Below are 17,878 nucleotides of genomic sequence, written 5' to 3' on the forward strand. Positions count from 1 at the left end.
AATTTCCTGGGAAAGATTACTGTAGATCTATTTTTTGAATGTCACTGAGGTATTTACTTTTTTCCTACTAATCAGAAGATACCCAGCTCTCTGTTTTGGGAAGTTTCTGTCTGCCTTCCTTGCATCATTGCTTCTGTTTCTCTGTAAAAGTTCAAATAAATGAAAGAAAGTAAAATGATATTTATGGTATCATTTTAACTATGTAAAAAATTCACAGAGGCATAGCATTTCAGACGAAAGACCATTAAACATGATGGAACTAGCTAGTGTCCCAGGACAAGTTTGGTTATTCAGACTGGATTTCTAAGAGGTCTCTGAGACTAAAATTCTTCTAATTGGAATTTCATTGTTCACTGGAACATAAAAGTAGCATTTTATTAAAGACTCTGGCAGAGAGCAGGTAGATAGGGACTTTGCTGCCTAAAGGTCTTTGCCACAGATCAGAGGGCTCTAAATCTGGCAACTAGTTGTGAAGGAAGGGGAATTAGAACATTTAGTCCTGTTAGTGTTGAAACTGCAAGCAAATAGCAAAAACAAAGAATTTGCATCGGTAACTTTACAGGTCAGCATGATCTCTTTTAAGTTATTCTTGATCTTTCTAAATTTGACTTGGTTAAACATCTTTTTGGCTACTGCAGTATTTTTTTTTTTAATTTTTTTTTTAACGTTTATTTTTGAGACAGAGAGAGACAGAGCATGAACGGGGGAGGGTCAGAGAGAGGGAGACACAGAATCCGAAACAGGCTCCAGGCTCTGAGCTGTCAGCACAGAGCCCGACGCGGGGCTCAAACTCACGGGCTGTGAGATCATGACCTGAGCCAAAGTCAGCCACTTAACCGACTGAGCCACCCAGGCGCCCCTGGCTACTGCAGTATTTTACTATTCTGATTCCACTCCTCTATCTCTTCTATTAATTCTTTTTTAAAATCATCATTTCCTTTTTTTTTAATATGAAATTTATTGTCAAATTGGTTTCCATACAACACCCAGTGTTCATCCCAACAGGTGCCCTCCTCACCCAACCTCCCCTCCCTCCCACCCCCATCAACCCTCAGTTTATTCTCAGTTTTTAAGAGTCTCTTATGTTTAGGCTCTCTCCCTCTCTAACCTCTTTTTTTTTTTTTTTTCCTTCCCCTCCCCCATGGTCTTCTGTTAAGTTTCTCAGGATCCACATAAAAGTGAAAACATGGTATCTGTCTTTCTCTGTATGGCTTATTTCACTTAGCATCACACTCTCCAGTTCCATCCACGTTGCTACAAAAGGCCATATTTCATTCTTTCTCATTGCCACGTAGTATTCCATTGTGTATATAAACCACAATTTCTTTATCCACTCATCAGTTGATGGACGTTTAGGCTCTTTCCATAATTTGGCTATTGTTGAGAGTGCTGCTATAAACATTGGGGTACAAGTGCCCCTATGCATCAGCACTCCTGTAACCCTTGGATAAATTCCTAGTAGTGCTATTGCTGGGTCATAGGGTAGGTCTATTTTTAATTTTTTGAGGAAGCTGCACACTGTTTTCCAGAGTGGCTGCACCAATTTGCATTCCCACCAACAGTGCAAGAGGGTTCCCGTTTCTCCGCATCCTCTCCAGCATCTATAGTCTCCTGATTTGTTCATTTTGGCCACTCTGACTGGCGTGAGGTGATATCTGAGTGTGGTTTTGATTTGTATTTCCCTGATGAAGAGCGATGTTGAGCATCTTTTCATGTGCCTGTTGGCCATCCGGATGTCTTCTTTAGAGAAGTGTCTATTCATGTTTTCTGCCCATTTCTTCACTGGATTATTTGTTTTTCGGGTGTGGAGTTTGGTGAGCTCTTTATAGATTTTGGATTCTAGCCCTTTGTCCGATATGTCATTTGCAAATATTTTTTCCTATTCCATTGGTTGCCTTTTAGTTTTGTTGATTGTTTCCTTTGCAGTGCAGAAGCTTTTTATCTTCATGAGGTCCTAGTAGTTCACTTTTAATTCCCTTGCTGTTGGAGATGTGTCAAGTAAGAAATTGCTGCGTCTGAGGTCAGAGAGGTTTTTTTTCCTGCTTTCTCCTCTAAGGTTTTGATGGTTTCCTGTCTCACATTCAGGTCCTTTATCCATTTTGAGTTTATTTTTGTGAATGGTGTAAGAAAGTGGTCTAGTTTCATCCTTCTGCACGTTGCTGTCCAGTTCTCCCAGCACCATTTGTAAAGGAGACTGTCTTTTTTCCATTGGATGTTCTTTCCTGCTTTGTCAAAGATTAGTTGGCTATACTTTTGTGGGTCCAGTTATTTCTTATGCTTTTCAAATGATGGGCTTCCTTAAGATTGAGCCTTCAGCCCTCATTCTTCCATCCCTTGTTCCTTTCTAGCCTGTCTTTGTAGGTCTCTCCTATATAATTCGAGATCTTGTGTCTACACACACAGCTCTAAAGTCTCATTCTTTCTTGAGTTCCAAAACCAACTGACTGCCAACTGAATATTTCCTTTAAGATGTTCTGCCAATGCCTTACAAAACCTATAACTCTGGATTGAATGTATTAATAAAAAGGGCAGAGGCAAGAGGTGTGTTATTCCCCAGGCTATTCTGATAAATCTTTATGGTCTTTTTTTGTAGATGTTGTTTTGTAAATTTTATTTCATGTTTATAAAATATCTGTCTTTCAGATTTCATACCAGTTTGTCATATTTTTACTGCCCAAACTATTTGGATTTTTGCCTTCATCGCCCACATTTTTCAGTCCTCTTCCTTATCCTTCTACCTTCATATACACACACAAACAAACGATTTGAAATGCTAGAAGTGTGAAGTTTGGGTTTATTATTATTTTTATTGGTAATGGTTCAGTCTGTATTTATGGGGTAGAAGATAAATCTTGTATTACTTTTCTCTTTGCAGGTCTCTATGCCTTACGGAGAGTCTTGAAGAAACAGCCTAATCTCTCTGATAGCAAGATGGCTGGGCTGGTGAAGATTACTCTGAATGATTTCTTACAAGGGATGAATGACGTCAGGCCCAGTGCTATGAGGGAAGTAGCAATCGATGTACCAAATGTAAGTCATTTGTACTCCCATGCTAGCCACACTGTTTAACTCTGAAAGAGACAGAGACTGCATAGAGACAATATACCCAGGCTAAACTTAAAAAAAAATTTTTTTTAATTGAAATTTTTATGGATGTAATTGGAGATTTAGTGCAGTTGTAAGAAATACTGTAGGGAGATCTTGTGTATTCTTCACTCACTTTCCCCCTGCGTGGTAACATCTTGCAAACAATTAGTACACTATCACAAGCAGGATATTCATGCTGATATAATCACTGATCTTATTCAGATTTTTAGTGTTACTTGTACTTATTTGTGTGTTTGTGTGTGTGTGTGTTTAGTTCTGTGCAGTTTTATTACTTGCAAAGTTTTGTGTATCTGTCACTGGAATTGAGATACTGAATAGTTCCATCACCACAGTGATCTCTTGCTTTGCTCTTTCATAACCATACTAACCTTGTTCTGTGCCTGTTTGTAAAATTATGCCATTTTAGAAATGTTATATAAATCTAACTATACACTATACAGCCATTTGTTATTAGTTTTTTCCCATTTAGCATAATCCCAAGGAGATTCATCCAAGTTGTTATGTGCAACAATAGTTTGTTCTTTCTGTTGCTGAGTCGTATTCCATGGTGTGGCTGTACCGTAATTTGCTTAGTCATTCACCTGCTGAAGGACATCTGAGCTGTTTCCAGTTTAGGGCAATTATGAATAAAGTTGCTATGAACATTCGTCTGCAGGTATTGTGTAAATGTAAGTTTTTATTTCTCCAAAATCAATGCCCACGAGTGCAACTGTTGGGTTGTATGCTAATTGCATATTTAGTCTTATAAGAAAATGTCAACTAGGCTAATTTTAGAATAAAAAAAATCTTCAAGTTATGATGCCTGGTGTTTCCTCAGGTTCTTTTACATTTTCTCAATTATTGACATGCTTTGCACAGTTCACAATCAAATCACCATAAGGACATCAGAAGCTACCTTTTAAGGGGGGGGGGATCATCTGTTATGTTCTCTTATCACCCAAGTAGGCCTAACATTCAGGAAAGAAATGTTTCTTTGAATATATTAATATTTGCAGAAAATGAGCATTGAAACAAAGCATTGATGGTGTGTCCTGCATTGTATTGGGGTAAGGGATGGGCTGTTAAAGTTGGTTTGATCATAAGGAGTGTTTATATCTTGGTATAGCTTGAGGAAAGTTTATAGATTGCCCTCTGACACTTTAGGAGAGCACTGATGGAAGAATGGAACTTTGTGACTACTCTTTCCCTTTGCTTCTATAATATCACCTCTTTAGTTTTTCTTTTTGAGTTTGTCTTATTGCTTCTGAGATACTCCCTTGTAAAAGCTCACACGTTACAATTATTTAAAACTTAGAGCCGTATTACAGAGTCAGACATAGTTTTGTACTCTTTTGCCCATTGTGTGTATATTAACAGTTCTCTTGGTCATTAACTAATGGTTTATAATTGCTGTAAGCTAAAACAAACAAAAAAACTGAGAGAGACTAAAAAGGTACTAAGTCAATGGAATAGACTGTGTGGAACCATATAGTGGGGAGAGATCAATGGGTTTGTTTTCACTTTTTTTGTTGTTTTGTTCTTTTGGTTTTCACTTTTAAAGGGGACTGTTCCTTGGAAAATGTATTTTGTGGCCAAATATGTTTGGGAAGTACTGGTTTAAATGAAATCAGTTGTATTTCTTTGCTGCAGGACTTTTCAGGGTTTTTAAATATGAAGAAGTGTGAAAGAGAGCTATTATGGAAACTTATTTGGCCATGGACCATGTGGAGCAGATACTTTCTGCATTTTGCAATGTGGTAGATTGCATAAACTGACTACAGATTTTTCCCACCATTCTGTTTCCCCTTTTTGCACTGCAGCTTTGTAGCTCCTACCATAAAAGAGATGGAGTCAGGTTTTCCACCCTTTGAATTTGTACTTGGCCATGTAACTTGCTTTGGCTAATAGGATATTAGCAGTCATGATGCAAGCAGACTTGAAAGCACCTAGGGCTTGCCTTTTCTTGTGACTCTTGGAATCCCTGCATTAGTTATGCTATGATATCTGTACTTGTTTCCTGGAGGGTGAGATACCATGTGGAGCATAAGTGAGCCCTCTTAGCTGAGATTCCCTCCTTTCAGCCATCCTGCCAATTGTCAGACATGTGACAGACACAATGCTAGACTATCCCACCCCTACTGAAGTTTACCTAAACCAGAAAAACCACCCAGTTAACTCTTAGAATTGTCAGAAATATCAAATGTCTGTTTTTTTTGAGCCACTAAACTTTATGGTAGTTAGCAAAAGCTTAAGTGATGAAGATGCTTGTTTACTTCTTATAGAACACAATTGTTTTGTCAATTAAGGTGGAAAACAGTGCCCTCAGTTAGGAATATCTCTAAGGACTAGCTTCTAGTTTAGGCAACTTAATGTGATTTTAAATGTTTTTTTGAAAACATTTTCAAATTCACTAATGAACTTACAGCTTAACTTTGGGTTCTACTATAGTTCTGTAGTAGAACATGCTAATTTAATATGAATAATTTGACAAATGGAATTATGGAATAATTAATGATTGATGTTGGATTAGTAGAAGCTTTTCATTTCTTTGGAATTTATGGTCTAAAGTTTGGGCACATTGGTATGAATATCTTTACTTGTATTTGTCTGTGTTTTGTTGGCTACTGTTACATAATGTAATGGGTCAAGTAAATGCATATCAATCAAATGCCACATGTGAAAATTTCGGGTGATAGGGTTATAAACCAGCTACACCATCCAAAAACACTTCAGTGTTTAAAAAAGTTTAGGAACTAGAGAAACATACAGTGAGTTTTTTAAATTTAAAATTACTGCCAATAGAGAATGTGTTTGAACAGTGGCTGTCCACTTTTGGAATTGCTGAACTGATTTATTCATCAGAGGAACTGATACTACAACTGCATTTTTAATTGCTCTAATGAGAGATTTTTTTTCCCCTTTATTTTCTTCTGATACAGTATTTACAATCCATGGACTTGTGCCATTTTCCATTTGGCACTTTATTACTTGGCCTAAGGCCATGGTGTACTGTGATGTTACTCATGAGCTCCAGGGTGATTAGCCCTGGTCAAAGTACTTTTTTACATTGCTTTTTATGCTCACTTCAGATTGTAAAAATTTTCCTGAGAAGTCAACATTTCTATAATTGGATTGCTAAAATTTTTCTCTTCTGCTTTCAGACTATCGCATATACAAAAATATCTCCAAATTATATCTGCAGAAGGTTTACTACTTACTTTGCTATAGAAAACCTGTTTCAAGCAGGTAGTTAATTGTGAACATTTTTTAAATAGTAAATTGAGCATTCAGCATCTTTTGAGAAAAGATTTCAGCGTGTGAGATTAAGACTTCTAAATCACACTTGCCTAGTTATATTTAAGTTGAAAAGAAATGTCCTAAGGTGGGAATATTGCCAATTACAATGTAATTAATGCATTATTAATCAGGAGACCACAAGTGTTAGCTACTTACTGAAATGTAATGTTTCCTTTTTGTGGACTTTCTGAATTGGTGATTAAACCAACTGGTGTATTAAAAGTCAAATGTATTTTACAATTAATTGGTAATTAAAATCAAATGTATTTCTTTACCACAGGAATCCTTAGAATCTTTGACTATGTCAGTGTGCATTTTGAAATTTTGGTTTTTCACCCAGAAATAACAACTGTTAATATTTTGTTATAATTCTAATAGTTTAAGAATTTTTTAAAGATTGTTTTTCTATGCATATAGATATTTTAATATGACTAATCTTAGAATATATAGTTTTATATTTTTCTTTTTTCACTTAAAATTATATGGTAAACATTTTACTTTAAAATTTTTCAGCAGGGGCGCCTGGGTGGCGCAGTCGGTTAAGCGTCCGACTTCAGCCAGGTCACGATCTCGCGGTCCGTGAGTTCGAGCCCCGCGTCGGGCTCTGGGCTGATGGCTCAGAGCCTGGAGCCTGTTTCCGATTCTGTGTCTCCCTCTCTCTCTGCCCCTCCCCCGTTCATGCTCTGTCTCTCTCTGTCCCAAAAATAAATAAACGTTGAAAAAAAAAATTAAAAAAAAAAAATTTTTCAGCAAACGTCTTTTATTTTTTTTTGTTTGTTTTGTTTTTTTTTGTTTTTTATTTTTTATTTTTATTTTTTATTTTTTATTTTTTTTTTTATTTATTTTTTTTATATGAAGTTTATTGACAAATTGGTTTCCATACAACACCCAGTGCTCATCCCAAAAGGTGCCCTCCTCAATACCCATCACCCACCCGCCCCTCCCTCCCACCCCCCATCAACCCTCAGTTTGTTCTCAGTTTTTAACAGTCTCTTATGCTTTGGCTCTCTCCCACTCTAACGTCCTTTTTTTTTTTTTTTTTTTTTTTTTTTTCCTTCCCCTCCCCCATGGGTTCCTGTTAAGTTTCTCAGGATCCACATAAGACTTTTAAATGACTGTTTAATAGATTGTTATGTGGTAAACTGTAATTGTTTTATCCTTCTTCCATTCTAAAGAAAATCTGTTTATTTTTCCTGTTTTTTTCTAATATGGTTATATACACATTTATGTCCAAACCTTTGCGTTTATGTTTCCCAGAAGTGGAATTATCAGACGGAAATATGTGGTTTTAAAGTTTAAGGCAAATGTCATTAAGCTCTGTTTTTTTCTCCCCTCAGAAAGATTGTGTTAATTTATAATTATGTGATAAAAATTTAAAATTATAAAGAGCTTAAATAAAGTCTTATTTTATTTTTACTTTAGTCCTTTTTTATTTGCCTGCCACTAGAATTTATTTTTCATTTTGAGGAATAATACTGGATAATCTTTGGGTAGGGACTTAAAATAAGAAAATGAAAACTATCAATTATATATCTTCTTCTTTCTATAAAAATTTTAAATTTTTAGATAATTGGTCTAAACTGGATGGCTTTTTAAGGGATTTTAAATTCTGTGAGAGCAGTTCTTATTTTTATCCTTTATATTTGTCCTACACATAATAGATGTCCAATCAATATTTGCTGAATGGATAAGTGAACAAATATAATTCTCTTGGAAAAACAAAACAAAACAGATGGTCAATTTCACATATATTTAAAGAGTATTGCATCCTTCTTCTGTTATATTAAAGCTTAATGTTTTTGTTTACCTTCATGTAACATTCTTCAGATTCTTCGTATTTTATAAAACAAATGGTTTCTTTAGCGAATTTTAACCCTTACTGTTTATTCAGTGAATTTAACAATTTTGGAGTAAATATGCCTGTAATAGTGCTAAGTTGTCTGTTCTGGAAGGATACAGAATAGTCCTTTATATTTTCTACCAAAACATGTTGCTTTCTTGATGTATTAGAAATCTTATTTTATTAAGATAAGCAAAAAAAAAAAAAATGCTTTCAATAGTTGTATTTACATATTGTATTTACAATAAGCCATTTTATATATACCATAGCAATTATCACTGGATCACTGGTAAATGGCATTCTTAACCAAATATATACAAATTGATTACCATCAAGTTTAATTCATTTATATATCTTAAATCATCCCCACCCCCAGGGTTTCCCTATTTCATTTTAGGTAGTTTTAGGTTGTTTCATTATTTGGAAATAATCCATCTTTATGCTTTTGGTACTGCTTTTGGATTGCAGTTTTCAGAATTTGGACATTTGGTTCAGAATAAGTTAAAAGTCAATAAAAAGAGAGGCCTCTACTTTCATTTGAACCCACTTTTTAAAAGCGAATTGTAACTAGAGCCTTAAGACTAAGTGTATTGCCTCAAACCTCTTTGTAAGCTTGGATCCAGATTAAATTTATAGGTAGTCAGCAGTCAAATTGAGTGTATACCAAATGTCATTAGTTAAATAAACATACCTCATTTACTCCCATTTTAAATAGTAGCAAACTTAATTATATGAATAATCAAAAGACTGTTTCACTAATTACATATTCAAAATTGACTGGTGTATTTTCATTTGGCATCTTTTCAGATGAGAATAGAACATCAGAATGTGACAAGGCAGTTGAATTTCACAAGATGAGCTCATTAGCATTACTTTTCCTGTGCAGAGAGTTAAATAGTTTAATTGACCATAATTACATTTCATTCTTCATGTACCCTCAGGATAATTAGAAAGAATTTGAGTTTCTGTTCTTTAAAAACAGTACTGTATTCTATATGTTCTTTATTTTTAACAGATTCAAAGGATTGAGGGTTTCTGGGATGCTTTACTAAATAACAGATTGCTTTTTTTGGAATAGATATACAACCTGTGGAAATTCTATTAATTCCATATTGGTTCTTGGCAAGTCTTTTGAATTCGGTTTCTTTTGATTTTGCCTCTTGTTGTCTAGACAGAAGGGTGTCTTCTATCACTCCCAAGATCCCAGTCTTCCCTGCCAACTTCTCTTGTGCATTTTTATAGTTTTAAGTAATAACAATTGAACAGGAAAGCACATTTGGGAAAGTAGATTACTTTTAACCAGGAAATACTCTGTGCCAAAATCAAGATTGTAGTTTTAAGTGTATTAAATATTTTAGAAGTTTAACTCTTTCATTCCACTTTTCTTTTTATACCTTACTTTTCTCAGGCTTATAGTCTGTAGGAGACATGAGAGAGATAGAAAAATTAGTCTGTAGGAGACATGAGAGAGCAGTTTCTGCTCTCAGCTCTGATTCTGGTTAACTTTGGTGAAATGAAAGACTTTTCCTGTCAGATTATAGAAGGAAAGCTCTTAATTTGCTGTTTTCTGATGCATGTCTTCTTTTGAATTTATAAATAATGTTGAGGTTATCATAGAGATATATGCTATACTTATATGTTATAGTTGGTCAATAAGAAATACTTGATGAGTGTTTGCTAAAAACACAGATTTTCATTTAGTGTAAAGGAACTCATTGGTAGTTAGTGTGGTTCTTCTGTGGTACTATACTTCTTTATTTCACCTTGTACAGATATGGAGTAATTATATACCATCTGATCATGCCCTTTAGTCCTTCCCATCTCTTCATTGAGTAATTTTTCCAAAAGAAATTACTGATCTGGCTTAAAAGCCATCAGCATGACTACCAGTTGATCATCTTTAGAATGAAGTCTAAGCTCTTTAGTTTGGTATTTGTAACCTGGCTTGTGCCTCCTTAACTTTTTTCTAACATTATGCTCTCCTCTTGTTGAACCACTCCTGTTTTTGCATGTGTGGTCTTCTCTGCCTGGAAAATTGTCTTCTGACCTCTCAGTTACCAAAGATCTTGCAGTGTGATCCCTAACACACACCCACAAAATACACATATATGGCTTGTGGATATAATACACCTAATACACAAAATATGTATATATCCCTGTGGACCTTTTGTCTTGTTCATCTTTGTATCTCCATTGCTTGGCAAATGGTAACAACCAAATAATAAGAGTTTATTAAATGACTGAATATTTTGTGAAGAATTTTGGTTCACAAATGTTCTTATTTCTCAGAAATAGTTCTTTTGCCCTTCTATATAAGTATATATTCATATTTTGGTAACAGCTTCATTGAGGTACAATTCACATGTCAATTCAGTCATTTAAAGGGCATATTTTGGTGGTCAAGTATATTTAAAGAGTTGTACAGCCATTACTGTAGTCAACTTTAGAACATCCTTTTATCATCCCCCAAAAGAAACGCTGTACCCTTTACCCATCATCTCCCAACCTGCCCATCCTCACCGGCCTGAGGCAAACATTTATCTATTTTATATCCCTATAGATTTGCCTAATCTAGACATTTCATATAAATGGAATTACAAGATACTTGATTCTTTGTGACTGGCTTCTTTCACTAAGCATAAAATTTTCAAGGTTTATCCATGCGTCATGTATCAGTACTTCATTCCTTTTTATTGCTAAGTAATATTCTATTGTATGGATACTGCACGTTATGATTTATCTTTTCATTAGTTGATAGACATTGGGATTGCTTCTATCTTTTGACTGTCATAAATAAAGTTGAATTTGAACATTTATATATAAGTTTTTGTTTGGGCATCTGTTTTAATTCTTTTGGGTCTATATCTAGTAGAATTGCTAGGTCGTTGGTAATTCTGTGTTTAACCTTTTGAGGAACTAACAGTTTTCCAAAGTGACTACCATTTTACATCCCCACCGGCAGTGTATGGAGAGTTCCTGTTTCTACATAACCTCATTAAAACTTACTATCTTTTTGGTTATAGCTATCCTAGTGGGTGTGAAATGATATCTCATTGTGATATTTTATTTGCATTTCTTTAGTGACTAATGATACGAGCATCTTTTCATTTGCTTATTGGCCATTGTGTGTATCTTCTTTGGAGAAATATCTATTCAGATCCTTTGCCCCTTTTTAATTGGGTTATTTATTTGTCTTTTTATTATTGAGTAGTAAGAATTCTTATGTATTCTGGATACAAGTCCTTTATTAGATATATGATTATCTGATATCAGATATGTATGATTTGTAATAGTTTATCTTATTCAGTGGGCTGCCTCTTTCATTTTCTTAATAGTGACCCTGGAAGCACAAGTTTTTAATTTTGGTGAAGTCCAGTGCATCTGTTTTTTCTTTTCTTGTGTGTACTTCTGTTACCACATTTGAGAAACCATGGCCAAATCCAAGGTTGTGAAGATTTACCTTATATTTTAAGAGTTTATAGTTTTAGTTCTTACATTTAGGTCTTTGACTAACTCCCCCTCCCCACCCCCCCAGGTAGGGTTAACCCTGCTCTTTTGTGTGTGATGGTAGCATTACAGAAACTACAATTATAGCTTGCAGTCAGGAGGACCATATATGAGAAAAGTGTTTTTTTTTTTTAACCTATGGTAAAATATACATAGCATAAAATTTGCCATTTTAACTATTTTTAAATGTATAATTTGGCCTCATTAAGTATGCTTACATTGCTGTGCAGTTATTACCACCATCCATCTCCAGATCTCCAGAAATTTTTCTTTTTCCCAAACTGAAACTCTATACCTATATTAAACAACTCTTTATTCCCTCCCTCACCATCAAGTATGATGGTAGTTTTTTTTTTTTTTTTTGGAAGTTCTTTATTAGGTGAAGTTCCTTTCTACTCCTATTCCTAGTTTGAAGAGAGAATTTTTTTTTTTTTTTTAATCCAAAATGGTTGTTGAGTTCTGTTAAATGCATTTTCGGCATCGTAGAAATGATCATAATTTGTTTTTTTGTTTGTCAATACAGTGAATTACATTGATTTTCAGTGTTGAATCCATCTTGTATTTCTGGATGAATTCCACTCAAGTGGAATTGTGACATAGCACCCTTTTTATATATGTTCATGAGAGAGATTTGTCTGTAGTTTTTTTTTTTTTAATGAAGTTTTTTGTCTGGTTTTGGTATTAGGGAAATGCTGGTATTATGGAATGAATTGGAACGTGGTCTCTCATCATTTATGTGTTGGAAGAAATTGTGTAAAATTAGTATTAATTCCTTAAATGTATTGCACTGAAACCATCTGGGTCTAGAATTTTAATTACTTGGAAGACTTAAGTACAATTTAATTTTTCAATAAATACAGACTATTCAAGTTTTTTGTTTTTTTCTTGAGTTAGTTTTGGTAGTTTGTATCTTTTAAGGAATTGGTCCATTTCGCTTTGTTGGATTGATGGAGTTAGTCATTCATAGTTTTCTCTTGTTATCATTTTACTGTCTACCAAATGAGTAGTGATGTCCTGTCTTTTATATCTCATATTGATAATTTGTGTCTTCCCCCCCCCCCCATGGTTAGTCTGACTGAAGGTCTATCAATTTTACTGATCTTTTCAAATTGTCAGTGTTGTGTTTTATTGTTTTTCTGGTTTTGATTTCACTTATTTCTACTCTCATCTTTATTTCCTTCCTTTTCTTAGCATGAGGCTTAATTTGCTCTTCTTTTTTTCTTAAGATGGGAATTGTGGTTAATAATTTTAGGTTTTCTTTTCTAATATAAGCTTTCAGTTGCTTTAAATGCATCCCACGTATTTGATATGTTGTATTTTATTTCCATTTAGTTCATAATATTTTTAAATTTCCCTTGAGACATCTTTAACTTATCACAGTCTACCTTCAAGTGATAATATATCATATGTATAGTATAATAAGAACCTTAAAACAGTTTACTTCCATCGCTCCCCTTCTGGCCTTTGTGCCGTCGTCATACATTTTACTTTCACATATTTTGTAAACCCCACAGTATATTGTCATCATTTTGCTCTAAATGGTATTTTCTTTTGAAGAGATTTAAAAGAAAAAAAATCTTTATATTTATTCAATGTAGTTATCATTTCATCTTCTTTTGTCTTTTGTATAGATTCAGATTTCCATCTGGTATCATTTTCCTTCTTCCTAAAAGGCTTATTTAACATTTCCTGTAATGCAGGTGTGTTGGTCATGAATTATTCCAGTTTTCTTATGTCTGAAAAAAGGGGTTTTTTTTGTTTGTTTTACAAAGATATTTTCAGGTTTTCACTGGATAAAAAATTTGGATTGATAGTATCCTCCCTCCCCCCAAATTCTTTACTGTTTTTCCTCCACTCTTCTTTCTTGCAATATTTTTGAAAAGAAATTTGCTGTCTCCATTTTCTTTGTTTTCCATATGTAATATATATTTCATTCTCTGGTTGCTTTTAATATTTTCTCTTTAGCATTGGTTTTAAGCAATTTAATTATGATGTGCCTTTGTAGCTTTCTTCATGTTTCATGTGCTGGTTCATTGATGGTCTTGTATGTATGGGTTTATAGTTTTAATCAAATTTGAAAAAAAATTGGCCATTATTCTTTAAATATTTAGTTTGTTTCTTGCCTGACTATCTCACTGGGGACTCAAAATATACATGTACATTTGTCTGCTTGAGATTGTCCCAAAGCTCAGTAATGCTAAGTCCATTTTTTTCTTTTCTTTTTCTCTTTGCTTTATTTTAGTTACTTTCTGTTGTTTTGCTTACCATTCTACTAACTTATTTTACCCCCCTGGAATTTCTAATCTGCTATAAGCGCTATCCATTGCATTTTTAAAATTATAGACATTAAATTAGCTTTCTTCTCTAGAAATTTGATTTTTATCCTTTTTATATTTTCTTCTTCTCTACTTAGTGTTTTTAGTGTTTCCTTTCTTTGAACATATGGAATGCATTTAGAACAACTATTTTAATGTCTTTATTCTATCAACTATAATTTCTCAATCAGCTTCAACTTATTGATCTTTCTTCTTCTTATGGGCTGTATTTTCTTTGCATGCTTGTACTTTTTGATTAGATTCCAGAAATTTTGAATTTTACTTTGTTGGCAGCTGGATTATTTTTATATTTATAAAAATACTCCTAAAGCTTGTTCTGGGTGTGGTTAAATTACTTGGAAATAGTTTGATTATTGAGGTGGGGGTTCTTGCCTTTAAATTTCCTTAGGTGAGACCAGGGCAGTATTGTGTCTAGGGATAATTTTTCCCCACTACTGAGGTAGGATCATTTATCAATACTCTACCTAAAGCCCTGTGAATCACAACATCCCTGTTGAGGGCAGGCACTATTCCCTCTAATTCATTTGGGTCTCTGACCTCTTCCCACCACCATCCCTCCTCCAGCCTTATTTTGTTTTTCTCACATATACACAGATAACAGTACATATAAAGGAAACCCTCATCAGATTTCAGGTGTTCTCTCCCTGTGGACTTCTTTTGTCTGTAATCCTCTGCTCTGTGGTACCTAGCCTCTTTGGCTTTCCCATACTTCTAGCTTTATCTTTTCATCTCTGGAGACAGCAGGTTCTGCCTGTGTTTTCCCTTCATTGCTGTAATCTGTGACCTTTTCCAGGCAACTGGTTGTGTGTAATCAGATAGTTGGTTTCCTTTCTCTCAAGGTGCATTGTCCTTTGTTGCCTGATGGCCAGTGTTCTGAGAGTTGATGCTTCATATATTTTGCCACTTTCTTTAGTTTTTTCTTTTTCAGACAGAAACGTGAATCTTATCCCTTTTACTCATTGGCCAGAAACAAAAGTGTCTTTTTGGCATTTTTTAAGTGTCCCTTATTTATAAAGATTTATATCCAAGCAACAGGGTGGGATGTATTCCAATGTCCCATGTTAAAATTGCTGTCAGAATTCCATGTACTTTTCAGAGAAATGCTTTGTAGTTTTTTATGTAGGTTTTTCTTTTTTTTTTTTTTTTAAGTGTATTAAGAATGAACCTTCTGGTTTTGACCCAATAGAAAGACCGGTACTCTAAGATGGAATGGGGTATGATGCTGAAGTGGGAAAAATATGGTAGATTGATTAAACTTAATCTGAAAATTAGCAGATATCTGAGAATTCCACTATAAGCCAGAGATAAATTAAAAAAAAATAAATTTAAAGGCCTGAGATAAAAGGTTTTTTTTTTTCTGCTGTCTAGAGCTATAGATGAGTACTAGGAGATAGGAGGGGAATATGTGAGAATGAGTTCTAGAGAAGTCTAAGCTGCTTACAATTTAATCATCTGTCTGTCTTTGTTGGGGAGCCCCAAGATCACTCTTTGGCTTGATTTACTGGAAGGACTAACTGGAGTCAAAAGCCATTATACTCATGCTTATGATTTATTACAGTGAAAGAATACAGATCAATATCAGCAAAGGGAAAAAAAGGCCCACAGGGTGAATTCAGAGAAATTAGGCACCAGCTTCTAGGTGTTCTCTCACAATGGAATCACATGGGAACATACTTAGTTCTACCTGAAACAATGTGACAATATATGTAAAGTGTTATTGACCAAGGAGAATCATATGGGTTTTGGTGTCTAGGGTTTTACTGGAGGTCAGCCATGTACTGTATATATAGCAACTCCACATCTGACCTTAGCTACTTAAATTCCAGCTTTTTTCAGGCCAAAAATTTAAGATGTTCTTAAATCACATTGTCAGGGTGAACTTATCTGGTCAAATAGGTACAGCATAGCCTAAGGCCTCACATACAAAAACATTCTTATCAGGGACGATATTTAAAAGGCCCAGAGATTATCTCCCAGAAGGCTGTCATTGGCTGGAGTTTCTTTAGAATGAGCAACCCAGGCCTTCTGAATTTAACCTTTTTGAACACTTATAACTTCTTCCATGCTTTATTTGGATTTCATTAGATTTTTTCCTAATGGCTTTTGTCTATTTCAGGATTCCATCCAGGTTATCATGTCTCCTGGGCTTCCCTGGGCTGTAGCAGTGTTTATTCTTAGCTTGTTTTTGATGGCCTTGACAGTTTTGAGTATATTGTCAGGTCTTTTGAAAAATGTCCCTCAATTTGAGTTTGACTGATGTTTTTACTATGGTTAGGCTAGGATATGGGTTTTGGGGAGGAACACCACTGAGGTGAAATGCCATTCTCATCCCAGCTTAACAAGGATAAACTATTAACTTTGAACCTTTAATTATCTGATTTAAATATCCCTCAGCGCCTCATGAGTACTTAGCTAGATTTTAGGTGGATGTGCTGCTAACATGCAGAATTTGTTCTCAGTGGCTTTTCTTATCCATGTTTAATTATTATACTTCTTTGCTTTTTCAGTAGTGTCAAGATGTCTAATGTACACAACTTCAGATTTTCCTAGAGACAGCAAAGAAAGGAGGCCAGGAAGGAGAATAGTAACTGGTCAAGTCACAGATTAGGGAAGCTAAAATGGATCTCTTTTATCAGATTAGAATCTAGAGGAAAACTCTGGTCCATCAGTATGATTCTGCCATTATTATGTATATCTCTTCCTTCCTTCCCCAAAATGGACTAAAAGCCAGTATTAGAGGCTCCAAATGGTACAGCCTTATTCATTCTCTTACTTGTTTTTCATGTTCTTGCTTAAATAACCAGGTCTTCTAGGAAGCTATATTTGACTATCTAGGACCTTCCAGGCCTGTTACATGTATTGTAGCATCCTATATATTTTGTTTGTTTGTTTTGCTTGTTTAGTCTTTAAATGATTATTAATGTATTTGTTTAATGTCTGCCTCTTCATCCAGACAGTGAGCTCATCTATGTAGAGACCATGTCAATCTTGTTTATTCTTCATACCTCATTCTATGTACCTACCTATATTCCTAGAGCCTGGGCAGACACTCCAAACATAACAAGCTTGTAAGTGGAATGAATATATCAGAGTGAATGAGTGAATAAATAAATAAGTGAATGTATATTTGATATTAAAACCTCTTCCTATAGGAGCCTGACTCTCTTGTTGATACCTGTAACACATGAACCCCCATACTTGTCAGAAGTTACAAAAAAAAAAAAAAATAGACAAATTTTACCCTACGATAATTTTTGCTCAATGGTCTACCACATAGGTTTCCTTCTTATTAGTTCCTGAGACTTGTTTTACCTGTCTCACAGAACTCATCATATGCCTAAGATACATGTTTCATTTCTCTGGAAAACTTATTTCCCAGAATTGTCTTAATTTTTTTTTTTTTTTTTACATTTATTTATTTTTGAGAGACAGAGCAGGGGAGGGGCAGAGAGAGAAGGAGGCACAGAATCCGAAGCAGGCTTCAGGCTCTGAGCTGACAGCACAGAGCACAGATGCGGGGCTCGAACTCGCAAACCATGAGATCATGACCTGAGCTGAAGTCGGACGCTCAACCGACTGAGCCACCTAGGCACCCCTCCCCAGAATTCTCTTATGGTATCTTTCAGGCCTGGTTCCCAAGTTGGTTCTATCCCACTAACATTCATATGGTCAGTTGTTACATGTAGCACATTCAGCATCCATTAGAAGCTTTGATTATAAGGTAACATCCTTTGTTCTTTTGCTAAATATTGACCATTAAGACTGTGCTGTGAGAATTATTTTCTAATGTCCCTTTTACTCTTTGTCAGGG

General features: G+C 34.8%; 1 protein-coding gene across 1 annotated transcript in view; it reads left to right on the forward strand.

Annotated features, from left to right (window-relative positions):
• The window catches only part of SPATA5 (spermatogenesis associated 5), a 363,095-nt gene that overhangs the window by 47,784 nt on the left and 297,433 nt on the right, over positions 1 to 17,878 (forward strand). The window contains exon 10 of the mRNA XM_047091209.1: positions 2,876 to 3,030. Within this exon, the coding sequence (XP_046947165.1) occupies positions 2,876 to 3,030 (155 nt within the window). The remainder of the gene's footprint in view (positions 1 to 2,875; positions 3,031 to 17,878) is intronic.

Source organism: Lynx rufus, unplaced genomic scaffold (genome assembly GCF_022079265.1).
Source record: "Lynx rufus isolate CCGP_SWC_20201006 ecotype Redwood Valley unplaced genomic scaffold, mLynRuf1.p SCAF_3, whole genome shotgun sequence".
Classification (NCBI taxonomy): Eukaryota; Metazoa; Chordata; class Mammalia; order Carnivora; family Felidae; genus Lynx; species Lynx rufus.